This window comes from Antechinus flavipes, chromosome 4, assembly GCF_016432865.1.
Source record: "Antechinus flavipes isolate AdamAnt ecotype Samford, QLD, Australia chromosome 4, AdamAnt_v2, whole genome shotgun sequence".
Lineage (NCBI taxonomy): Eukaryota > Metazoa > Chordata > Mammalia > Dasyuromorphia > Dasyuridae > Antechinus > Antechinus flavipes.
Window position 1 is genome coordinate 453,059,289 of NC_067401.1, and position 12,782 is coordinate 453,072,070.

General features: G+C 33.4%; 1 protein-coding gene across 5 annotated transcripts in view; it reads left to right on the top strand.

Annotated features, from left to right (window-relative positions):
- Positions 1-12,782, top strand: part of LRRIQ3 (leucine rich repeats and IQ motif containing 3) — a 225,410-nt gene that overhangs the window by 169,709 nt on the left and 42,919 nt on the right. For 4 of the 5 annotated variants that reach the window (XM_051999420.1, XM_051999418.1, XM_051999417.1 and 1 more), the window contains one exon: positions 873-1,602. In XM_051999420.1, the coding sequence (XP_051855380.1) occupies positions 873-1,602 (730 nt within the window). Of the gene's footprint in view, positions 1-872; positions 1,603-3,322; positions 3,450-12,782 lie in introns of those variants that run through there. The other variant, XM_051999419.1, reaches the window with a different exon arrangement.

Sequence of the window (12,782 nt, forward strand, 5' to 3'; positions counted from 1 at the left end):
GGGTAAAATCATAATTTGAAAACATATAGATAATATAGGAAAATATAATCTTGATTCCTATAAATTTAAATATAAATGGATTGCACTAGCAAATAAAATGAAAAAGAGACAAATTAGATAAGAAAACAAAACATTGCTTCAGATATAACGATAGAATAAAAGAAATATATTCCAAATAACAAATGGGATATATTAAAAATCCTAGGAGCAATTAATATTTGTGGGAAGGTAAATGAGAATGATAAAATAATGTATTAAATTTCAAGAGCTTTCATGAATAGCTATTTAGATCTAAATTAAGATACTCATATATGTAGATGTCTATATATCTAGATCTGTCTCTATATAAATATGTATATGTATATTTAAATAGTTATAAATTTTATATATATATAGGCATGTGTATTTACACACTCATATTCAACCCTAAGCATGATGCCTGATACATAGTAAATACTTGGTAAATTTTTATTTGTAGAATATATGTGTATGTATTTCCTATATAATATAACATATCACATCAGCAAATAATCTCCCAGGATAAAAATTTGAATTAAACATTTAAAATTAACAGAATTGTTATCACTAGATCACTAGATCAGGCATTGCTAGTTGGGTATCTTTCTTCCAATCAGATGTATGACTCTTCCATAAAACAAAGAGAGAAAAAAAGACTTTATTATTGATGAACAAATTGTTGATTTACTTTTGAATTAGTGAGGGTGTGATCATCTGTGTGATTCAAAATTATCATGAGAAATTAATGAAAATAACAAAAGCAAATTTCTCTCTTGATTAGTGTGCTGTATGTGCTACATATTAATGTGTATTTACATAATCTTGTATTTATTTATTTTTTAAATTTTCTGTAGTTTCTAAGGTCTCCAGAGAAGAACAGACTGCAGATCAAGAAATGGACTTTAATTTTAGAATTCCAGGGATTAAAGTTCATTTGTCTCTGCCACCTATTTATAAGTATTCATCAAAATCTAAAGAGATAAAACAAGAAACCCAGCACCGTCCTATTTACCGATTATGTCATTTTATTGATGGGCAATCTAAATTTAAAGTTAGCCATCCATTGGAAAGAGAAAAGAAAAAAGAATTTCCTAGACAACAGTGCACTTTGGACCTTTCCCCATTTTATAGTATTGATAGACAATATAGAGACAGGGAAAATATGAAAAAGATACAAAAGAAAAGAGACTTTGTAGAAATGAGCCTATTTGATGAAGAAATTGCTCGTGGAAACATTGAGGAATATATTCAAGAAAAATTGAATTTCATTAAAAAAAGAAATGAAGATGAAGGAAAAAAATATGAAGAAAGTTTGCTCAAATCACGTGAAACCAGATTAAAACTGAGGGAAGAATTGCAAAAAAAGAGAAATTCCTTTCTAGAAAAATTCAAAATCAAAATAGAAGAGCGGGAGATGGTGAAAAGTTTATGTAATCAGCATTCTACTCTGGGAAGGGAGATGTTTCAGTTTGACAGATACAATTGGAAACAAGATATCATGAAGAAAAAACAGACACTTGTAAATGAAATCAAGGAAAAAGAGAAACGTCATAAGGAATTAATCAAAAAAATGCAGAAAGGGAGGTAAGTATATTTTTACGCAATGGACTCTGTATAAGGTATTTAAGGTTGAATGTATGCCATGGATTGATTTCATCTTTTTTCTGAATTTTGTATGTAATAAGCAATAGTATCGACATTTTACCAAAAAAGTTAATACCACAAAGTGTTTTGCAATGATAGGTGCTGTTATTATTTATTATTAAAGGATTAACTTATTTTTCAGGCCCTAAATAAGAGATAGTACAGAGATAAACTTACATATAAACACACATACATATATACACATAGAAAACACAAATATATACGTGTATGTATGTTATATACATAGCTATACATTTGCGTATGTTTCACACACACAATACACACATTGTGTCCCAAAAGTCTTGATACAGTTTTAAGATTTATCACTGAAAATAACTCCTAAAGGTAGGAAGTTTAAAACTGAACTGAACGGTACCAAGACTTTTGAAACATCATGTGCATTAACAAAAAGTTGAATAGAAAAATTGTGTTAGGCATTCTAAGGTAAAAGTTATTCTGTATAACTAACTTTTTTTTTTTTCCTGAGGCAATTGGGACTAAGTGACTTGCCCAGGGTCACACAGCTAGGAAGTGTTAAGTGTCTGAGGCCAGATTTGAATTCAGGTCCTTCTGACTTCAGGGCTGATGATCTATCCACTGGTACCACATAGCTGCCCCTAGTAGCTAACTTCAAAAAAAATTAATTCATATTATCATCTAATAAAATAGTGCTTTTATATATTTCTTTCTATTGTTTTATCAAGGTATAAGCATGGGATAATAATTATCAAGATGTTTCTGTTATTTTCATGTCAGAAGATGAAGAGTTCACAGAATGAATGTTTCTGAAATAGACACATTTGCAAACTTTCTTTAATTCTTTTGCTTTTGTCTTCATTTTTTAATGAAGTAATTTTTCTCTCAGATATATTTCAGACAATTTGGGGTTTAAGATACTTACAAAGGGAGAGACTAGTCTTTCAAATAAGAAGAGTTTGAACATTGTTCAAAATGATGAAAGTAGGATTAGTAGTTTACCTACACAAAAATCTATAGTTTTATTGGACTGTCAGTTCCTTTAAAGAAAACACTGTAATGGGGCAGCAGAGAAAGTAATTGTGGGCCTGGTCTAAATTAAGAAAGAATCAGCATTCACATAGGTGAATCTCCTGGTCCTCTGCCCCAGTCAAACCACATGTGGAATATGGGGTTCAGTTCACTACAAATAGTTGATTGATTAACTGGAGAGTATGTATGCAGAGAATATTGTATGAAGAGTATTGATTCTGTGACACATAAAAATTGAAGATATTCTGGAGGTTTAGCCTCTAGATAGAGGAGATGGGAGGAGGATTTATCTTTTAGTTAAGGGGAACATAACAGTATCTTCAAAGAGAAGAGGGTTTAGCCTGAGGGTTCCACCTGATCTCAGAGGACATACACAAAAACCAGTGACTGGAAGTCAGTGGTGAATTGGTCAATTTAGACTCTGTGTAGATCTTTCTCACAATTAGATTAAATCACAATTGAGATGCTTTACCTGGAGACAAAGTGCTAACTTTTGATTAATGCTTTTTAAAAATAAAGCTATGACAAAGGGGATGCTTTGTTAGATATGAATTAGACTAAATGATCTTCGAGATTCCTTCCATCTCTAAAATATTATGACTTGTGCCTTGGAGAGGCAATAAATAAAACAATCTTTTTTTTTTTTTTGCAGTGGAGAATTCATAAGAGGAGTAAAGGGGGGATCAAATTGTAAAGATAGTTGACACCTGATTATAAATAGCCAAAATAACCAGGTGAAGGAGTGACTATTTTGGGAAAAGCCATTGAAATTTTTGGAAGGAGAAATAATGTGCTGTAAGTAGTGTTAAAGGAACATTATTCAAGGAATGGTGTGCAAAAAAATGGATGGAATGAGAGGAATAGACTCTAAAAATGTTTCATTTCAGTATTTCAAAAAAGTGGTCCGGATTGGTATTAATGGAAAGCAATGAGCAGATAAAACAAGAAAAATAGATAGAAAAGATTGTCAAACTTGAACACGTTGACTATTAGAAAATTCAGGAAGAGAAGGTCTATTTTTGAAATTTCAGATTTAATTTGTTTTATTTTTTTTAAAAGAACAAAACTTTTTTGTCATGTAATTCAATTTTCCCCTTTGTAATAGGAACTAAATTTTCTAAAGAAATTCTAAAAGCTTCTAGAGAACTTCAGTCAATCAACAAACATTTATTAAGCTATGTGTGTCAGAAATTATATTTTGTGAGTGTAAAATCTTGGAACTAGCTGATTAACATCATTTCCTTAAGTAAACTTTGAATTTCTCAAGTAAAGAGTAATTGCCTTTGCAAATGTGGAAATCTTTGGTGGGAAATGAGCATTGCTCAGTGTTTGACTACTATTCATATGGCAATGAGAGCTGTAAAAACTTAGAAATATCAGTCTTTAAGAAATCTTTATTAAATCATGCTTTAGATAATCAAAATTGTATTGGTCTACAAATCTTCTGACCAGGTTTTATCCTTAAAAGATTTAAAATCATCACATGTAAATGCCAGCAAATTGAGGCTTATAATATTTATACTTGAAGACCCTTAATTATAGCTACTCTATTTAATCTAAATTCTGAAATGTTTTCCCTTAAAAAAAAAAAAAACTATTGTGCTTTCTAAAGCAGTTTTAAATAAAAGCAAGGATGAGTCTGAATCATTTCAACATGATTTCCTTTGACAAAAGCAAAGAAAACATCTGCCTTTTCTATTTTACAAGCTATCTTAAGACTATTCATGGTGGTATTTTAATTATAAGTGTACTCTCCTTAAGTATGAAAAGTGCTTTAGAAATGATTACAAAAATATACAAATCCATTTAAGCCAATAATACAAGAGCATTTTCTTTATTTTTAGACTTAAATTCATTCTATAATAATATACACTGTTTCTTACGTCTTTGAAACCATTGGGAACAAGCTAAAGTTACTATAGTGGCTCATTTTAATGAACTATTTGGCTTTTGAAAATGGAAGGAATGCAAGTGCAGGGTATCAACATCTAAATCTATTGCAAATTAACATTAAGGAAATTTAATTAGCTTTGCTTTTATCCCAGTAAATTGAATGTGTGGCCGTCATTAAGCTATAGAGGACAGAGTCAAGTGAGCCTTCTTAATGGATCTTTGTCGAATCATCTTGTCTCTGGTGCTACTGTAAATTTACACTTGAAAGCACACAGGAAAACAGATCTTCTCAGGAACATAGAGTCCTATACAAAATTCATAGATTTAAAAGTGGACATCTAGTCTGACCTCCTCATTTTTCCAAAGAGTCTTGGAGGGCATAAATGTGAATCCAGGTCTTTTGAATCCAAACCTAGCCTCTCTCACAATGTCCCGTAAGCTGTTAGGACTGACTGAAAACATTTTCAGAGACACAGAGGCTTTCAGGATTTCCAGAATGCTACTAATTCTGAAGCTGACTATGGATCATTGTCCAGCACATTCATTCCAATGAATCTTAATATCAGAGTGAATATGCAGGAGTCACATCATGTTGTGGTTGGAGACAAAGGGCAAAATCTTCCTGGCATAAGGGGCATGGGTTCAAATTCAGCTCAGTTGCTAAATCAAAACTTCACACTTTCTGTGACATTGTGATGTCTCTGTTCTTTGATCTCACTACCTCTGTGGTCTTGGAAAAGTTATGGCAGCTCTTCAGACTTCTGTTCACTCATCTTTTAAAATGAAATGGTCTTTGAGGTATTTTCTACTTATATATAGCATCTCAGGTATGTCATAGTTTTCTAAACCTTCAATTTCCTCATCAGAGGAATGAAGGTATTGGACCTGACCATTTCAAGGCAGGATCCTTCAACCCCTTTGTCTACAGTTCTTTTAAGCTCTTATTAAAAAAGGGAATATAAATGGGGCAAGGAGAGGAAGCTTGAGAAGGTATTAAAATCAAGTGGGAATAATTAGTGGGGCAACCAGTGCCCTTCCATTTAAACTAATGTTGAAAACAAAGAAAGCATGACATCAGGAAAATCAGACATCTAAGCACTTGGGCCCTAGTCCAAGACTTTTTTTCCTTCATTAAGATGACGGAAGGTCTCTGCCTCTGCTCCCAGAAGTGAGGGTCACCCTGGATAGCCATCTTTGATGGTAGGAAGCTGCTTTTTAGGCAGCCTGGAATCTGAATCAAAACTTAGCCCAAAGTTTTGTACATGCATGGACCAGTTTGAGATCGTTAATGGAATCATGAATAATAATTAGACCTTACCAGTCACCTAGACCAAGAGCTGTCATAGGCCTGAACCAGGTTGCTCAAAAACCCTATCCTAGTATTTACTAAGGCTAGCCAGATGTTTTGTGTGTACATAGACCAGTTTGAAGTCTTTGATAGAATCATGAATAACAATTAGACCCTACCAGTCACCTAGATCAAAAGATGCAATAGGCCTGAACCAGGTCACTCAAGAATCCTATTCTAATATTTACTAGAGTTTCCTTGGGAATCAGCCTCCTTTATAAAGACTATCATTAGCATTGCTGCTTTCTGCTCTACTTTTCTATTCATGACTCATTTTGGGAAATGAGTTTTAGGGAAAAGCAGTAGCATATCGTATTCCACAAGGAATAACTTAGAGTCTGTGCTCTGTAGATATTAAATACATCTTGGTCCCTTAGGATATGCATGAATAATATTCACCAACTGATTCTATTGTTTGCTTTCTTTTTCTTTTCCTTTTTTAACAATTTATAATTTATTTTAACATTCTTCTCTTATTTGAAAAATTTTACCTCCTAATTATTTCTTTCTGCCCACTAAAAAGTCAAGCAAAATGATGTTAGTTATACATGTGAAATCATGCAAAATATTTTACTATTCTCCATATTTAAAAAAAAAACAGGAAAAATGTGAGAAAATTATACTTTAATTTTTACTTAGAGTTCATCAGTTTTCTCACTGAAGGTAGATGATATTTTTTGATAATCTTTTGGGATTGTTTTGGATCATTGTATTGATGATAGTAACCAAATCTTTCATTGTTGACTATCATTACAACATTACTGTTACCATGTGATAATCTTCCAGTTCTGAAGAACACTTTGCATAAATTCATATAAGTCTTGCCATGTTTTTGTGTTTTAAACCATAATTTCCCATAACACAATAGTACTCCATCTAAATTATATGCCATAACTTTTTCAGTCATTCCCCACTTGATGACCATTCCCTTGATTTCCAATTATTTGGCATTTAAAATATATATATATATATCTTTGTGCAGATAGGTCCTTTTTACTTTTTCTTTGATCTCTTTGGAATATAGACTTAGTAGTGTTATTGCTAAGTCAAAAGGTATGCATAGTTTTGCAGCCCTTTGAACCTACTTTCAAATTGTTCTCTGGAATGATTGAATCAATACACTATTCTACCAGCAGTTCATTAGTATATCTATTTTTTTTTTCCATCCTGCCAACACTTGTCATTTCAGATAAGTTTAAGGTAAAATACTTCAGAGTCATTTAAATATGCCATTTTCTAATCAAGAGGGATTTAGAATATATTTTCATATGACTATATAAATTTTCCATTTCTTCTTATGAAAATTGGCTGTTTTATATCCTCTCACCATTTATCAATTATAATATATATTATATATATATGCACACACACACACACACACACACATATATATATATATATACACATATAAACACATACACACACGTGTATGTGTGTGTGTATAATTTGACTCAGTATTCTATTCAGTATATATTTGAGAAACAAGGTCATTATCAGAGAAACTTGTTATATATATAATATTACTTCATTGTTTATAATACTTTTTAGTAAAATGAAGTTTCCTCATTGTTCCTTTTAATTATGTCTATTTTTGCTTTTGTCTGAGATCATAGTAACTATCCTTACTTTTTCTTAATCCAGCTGAAATATATTAACTTCTCCTACAACCCTTTATTTTAACTCTGTGGGTCTTTATTTTCATGTGTAAATCTTGTAAACAACATATTGTTACATTCTCTCTGTCATCATTTTCCATTTTATGGGTGAACTCAGCCCATTCACATTCATAATTATAAGTAAAAATGTTATTTCTTTCCATCCCATTTTCTTTTTTTTTCTTATTTTTTTTCTATTTTTATCCCATCCCTTCTCAAAAGTCTATTTTACTTCTAACCACTTCCTCCCCTAATCTGTGTTCCATTTATCATCCTCTCCCCATGTTTCTTAGATCATTCCTTGTAATGTTCTCTCTAAAATGTAATGTTCTCTGTTGAGGTTTTCTTGGAGTCTCTGGAGGCAGCCTTCATTTCAGTTCAGAGTAATCACCACATGTACAGCCAGGTCCAAATCCTTTATTATCTCTTTCAAAATCTTGTCTCCTTTCCTGGGGCCCACTTAGCTTTCTAATAGTCCATTATTATCCTTTATTATCCCCTTTCTGGGGCTGGGCAGCTTTCTTTCTTTCAATCTTTCCTTGGTCTTAGTGGGGGAAGTGCAGGAGTCCAGACCAGCCATCAGGAAGATCAAAGACCAGATTGAAATTTTCCCCTTGATTCTGAGAGCTTAAGTTCCTGCTGCCAGTCCTTTGCCTTCTCTCCGAATGTCTCTGAATCTCCCTGGCTGAAGCTTCTAGGTTATATGCTCCACGTTGAGTTCAAATCAATCATTATATTACTAGGAAACCATTATTTGTTGTAAGATTAAATCAATGCTTGTAAAGTCCAGGCTAGCTTCCTAGAGGCCTCGGAACCAGCCAGAGTCAGGATAAGCAAAAGTCCTTGGTCTTTAGGGGGATAAGTGAAAGAGAAGGACAAAACTGCCAGGAGTTTTGCCAAGGATCTTTTCTTGATTCTAGAGTCCAGAATCTCACAAATCTCCACTTTTCTCCTCCTCGTCCTGAGGCCAAGTGAAGTTCTCCTGCTTCTCTTATTCCACTCCCTAATTCTTACCTACAATTCTCTTAATCCCAACCATTGAGCTAGCATCAACTGTAAGAAGAGAAATTCCAAACATATGTTAATAGAGTTAATTGCCCATAGGTAATTAGCCTTAAGTGCTCAGGTTGTTTGATTCTAGTGCACCTATTCAGAGTTTCAGCCCTTTACAAATGCTAAACTAGATTTAATGATTGTCTCCTCAATTCCACTTAGTACCTTGTTTCAAGTTTTGGCCCATAACATCTCCTTGTAGGATTAAATCAATCATACTGAACCATGCTAAATGAGATAACTATTGTCTCTATCAATTCCACTGACTTAGTACAGTGTAAGAAACCTTTGTTTCAAGTTCAGAGTTCTAGCCCATAACAATTCCTCTTCTGTTTCCCTAATTAAGTTACATTTCTATACATAACTGTCTCTGCTCTCTCTCTCTCTCTCTCTCTCTCTCTCTCTCTCTCTCTCTCTCTCTCTCTCTCTCTGTGTGTGTGTGTTCTTCTCTTTTTGATGAACTCACTGATGAAAGTGAGTTTTAACCACTGCTCACCATTTACTCAATTCCTCCTCCACTATAAAAGTGGTTTCTTATATGACTCTTTTATGTGAGATAATCTTTCCCTTTTTAATTTTCCCTCCCTCTTCTCCAAGTGCATTACTCTTTCTCTCCCCTTTATTTTTTGGGGAGATAATTCCAACATAATCAACTTATTGCAATGCCCTCTAACTATGTAAACTCCTTTTATCTTCTCTAAAGGTGAAAAAGTCCTTAGGCATTACAATGATCATTTTCCCATATAGAAATGTAAACATTAAGATGATACAGAAACCCTTGTGATTAGTCTTTCATGTTTACCTTTTATGCTTCTCTTGATTCTTGTGTTTGAATGTTAAATTTTCTATTCACCCCTTCTTTTTTATCAGCAATGGTTGAAAATAATAATTTTCATTAAATATTAATTTTCTCCCAAAAGATTATTTTCAATTTTGTTGAATAGATGGTTCTTCTTTGTAATCATAATTCTTTGTCTTCCAGAATATTATATTCCAAGTTCTCTACTTCTTTAAGGTAGAAACCTCTAAATCTTGTGTGACCCTGATTGTGGCTCCACACTAATTGAATTGTTTATTTTTTGCTGCTTAAAACATTTTCTTTTCCTTTACTTGGGAATATTTCTGGGGATTTTTATTTTGGGATCTGTTTCAAGAGGGGATCAATAGATTCTTTCAATTTCTACTTTGCCCTACAAACTTGAGATATCAAGGCAGTTTTCTTTGAAAATTTCTTAAAATATGATGTCTAGGCTCTTTCTTTGAACATGGCTTTTAGGTTAGGGCTAGCAGTTTTTAAATTATCTCTCATCTCATTGTTCTATTTTCCAGTTTTTTAAATGAGATATTTAGTATTTTGTCCTTCTTTTGATTATTTGTTTCCTGTTTCTTGATCTCATAGAATCATTAGCTTTTACTTTCCCAATTCTAATTTTTAAGAAATTATTTTACTCACTGTCCTTTTCTACATTTTCCATTTCACTGACTCTACTTTTTAAGGAGTTTTTTTCTCCAGTGACTTTTTGTGCCTTTTTAATAATTAGTCTAATTCTATTTTTAAAGTTGTTTTGCTCAATATTCTTTTATACTTCATTTATTAAGCTTTTCATTCTCTTCTCATAAAAGTTTGTTTATTTAGGAGGTTTTGTTTGCTTCATTCTTGTTGCTTTTCCCAAATTTCTCTATCTCTGTTACATCTTTTTTAAACCTCTTTTAAAAAACTCTTTTAGAAATTCTTTTTGGATTGGAGTCAAATTAGCATTTTTCTTTGAAGTGTTGTTTGTAGCTGTTTTCACATTGCTGTTTTCTTTTAAGTTTGTTCTTGGTCTTCTCTGACAACCAATAACTTTTCATGGTTAACTTCTTATTTTGTCATTTTCTCATTTTTCCAGCCTATTTTTTTTTGAATTTTATGTTAAAATTGAGCATAAAACAACCTCCGAATGATTATAACCTAGATTAACCAATCTAAGTGTAGCAATACCAGTAATTGATCCATCTTTTGATCAATGGAACAAGTTACCCCAGGGATAACCTGGATGTGGGGAGACACTATTTCAAGACTTCAGGCTTCTGTGTGTGTGTGTGTGTGTGTGTGTGTGTGTGTTGTTGTTGTTGTTGTTGTTGTTGTTTTCAGAATTGATTCTGGAAGTGTTCAAATTTTTTGTGCTTCCAAGGTAGTGTGATCTCTGAAGAGCTATGTGCATTGCTCTCCTGATCTGTACTTTGGTCCTTACTCATGAAGTGCCCCTGATCCCATGCAGCCACAAAAGCTTGTATTCTATTTTTTTTTTGAAAGTTTGACCAGGGTTCTGGTTCCTTTGTGATAGACCACCAATAATTCTCTGCACCCTGAAACTATGACAGACCTCTGCATAGGCAATCGAGTGCCAATCAGAACTAACACTACCCAGTGCCAGCAAAGATTCTGAACATCTCTTTCTGTCGAATTACTTGACCCCCTTATTATCTCTGTGCTGAAAAGTGCTAAACCTGTTGTCTCTGCAAGTATCACTTACAGACAAGCTTTCACTTTTGAGTCACAGACTTTCTCGTCTGACCTTTTAAATTTTCTTAGGCTGGAAAAATGTCTCATCCTGACATTTGGTTGATTCTGACACACCAAAATTTAATTTGAGGCATTGTTTTATTTTATTTTATTGGAGAGGAGTGCTGAGAAAAAATTTCCTGGTTTGTCCTACTCTGCTATATTGGCTTCCATCTTTTCTTGCTTTTCAGTAAGATACTGTAATCTGCATTATTGTAGTCTTAGGACAGTAGGAATCTCTGGGCCCATGTTGACTTAAAAAAAATGAAGTACTATTATCTATGTTGTTATATTTTTCTTTATTTTGTTAAACATTTTCCCATTGTGGTCCTGGCTCTTTAAATTAAGAATCTGATGCCTCTGTTCTAAAATTGTCTAGATGTTACAAAATGTTCAAAAAGTATTACAAGGGTGATCAATTGTTCCTTCTCACAGCCCAAAATGAGTCACTTCAACTGGTACCTACTTTGAGAATTCCTAGTTATAATTTCATGAGGCCTGATAAATTCAACTATCATCTCTATACAGATGATTACATCCATATTTAACCTCTCTTCTGTCCTCCAGTTTTACATCTCCTTGGACTATTGGATATTCCAAATTGCATCTTTTATAGAAATATTAAACTCAACATGTCCCAAGCTGCATTTATTATTTCCACCCAGAAACCTTCTTTCCTCACAACTTTCCTGTTACTGTTGAGGGCACCACTATTGTCCCAGTTATCCAGACTCAAAACCAACTTGTTTTTCTTGATTTGTCCCTCTCATGCCAGTTTATCAATTATTTGCTAAGTCCTGTCATTTCTACCTTTAGAGTCTCTCTTGAATATGCCCTCTTTTCTCTTGTGATTCTGTACCCACCCTGGCATAGGACATCATGCCCTATACCATTATATTCTGAAAAGACAGGCAAATCTGCCCACTTCCAGTCTCTTCCCCACCCCAATTAGCTAGCAAATGACCTTCCTAAAGCACCATGATCTGATTGAATGATTGAATCACATTGACTCAAATCCAAAGCCTCACTTTTACTGTTAGAATCAAATATAAATTATTTGTTTAATTTTTAAGGTCTTTAATAACTTGTCTTCTGAATTTCCTTGTCTTTCTGCACCCCATGCATTTTCTCTTCCAGCTAGTGACACTGGCATTCTCACTATTCCCTGAACAAGATCCTTGATCACCCAACTCCAGGCATTTTCAGTGTCTTACATGCCTAGAACACTTTCCCTCCTCATCTCTCTCTCAGGACTTTCTTGGTTTTCAGCCAGTGTTCTATCTTCTTCAAGAAGCCTTTTCTAGTCATCCTTAATGTTAGAGCTTTTCTTCAGAAATCATAGCACAATTTTTTCTGCCTATATTTTATTTGCATTAGTTTTTGCAACTTCTCCCCCTCACCCTCAGAATGTGAGCTTCTTGAGAGCAGGGTCTATCTCTTGCCTTTCTTTATATACCAAGCACTTAGTCCAGGGCTTGACATTTAGTAGGAACTTCATAAAAGTTTGTTGACTGGCTGGCTCTTTGAGTTTTTATTATTAAGAAATATGATACAATGATAAGGTCATGTCATTCAGTGGAAGAGTATGGGATCTGGAATTGAGAGGATCTAACCGAGG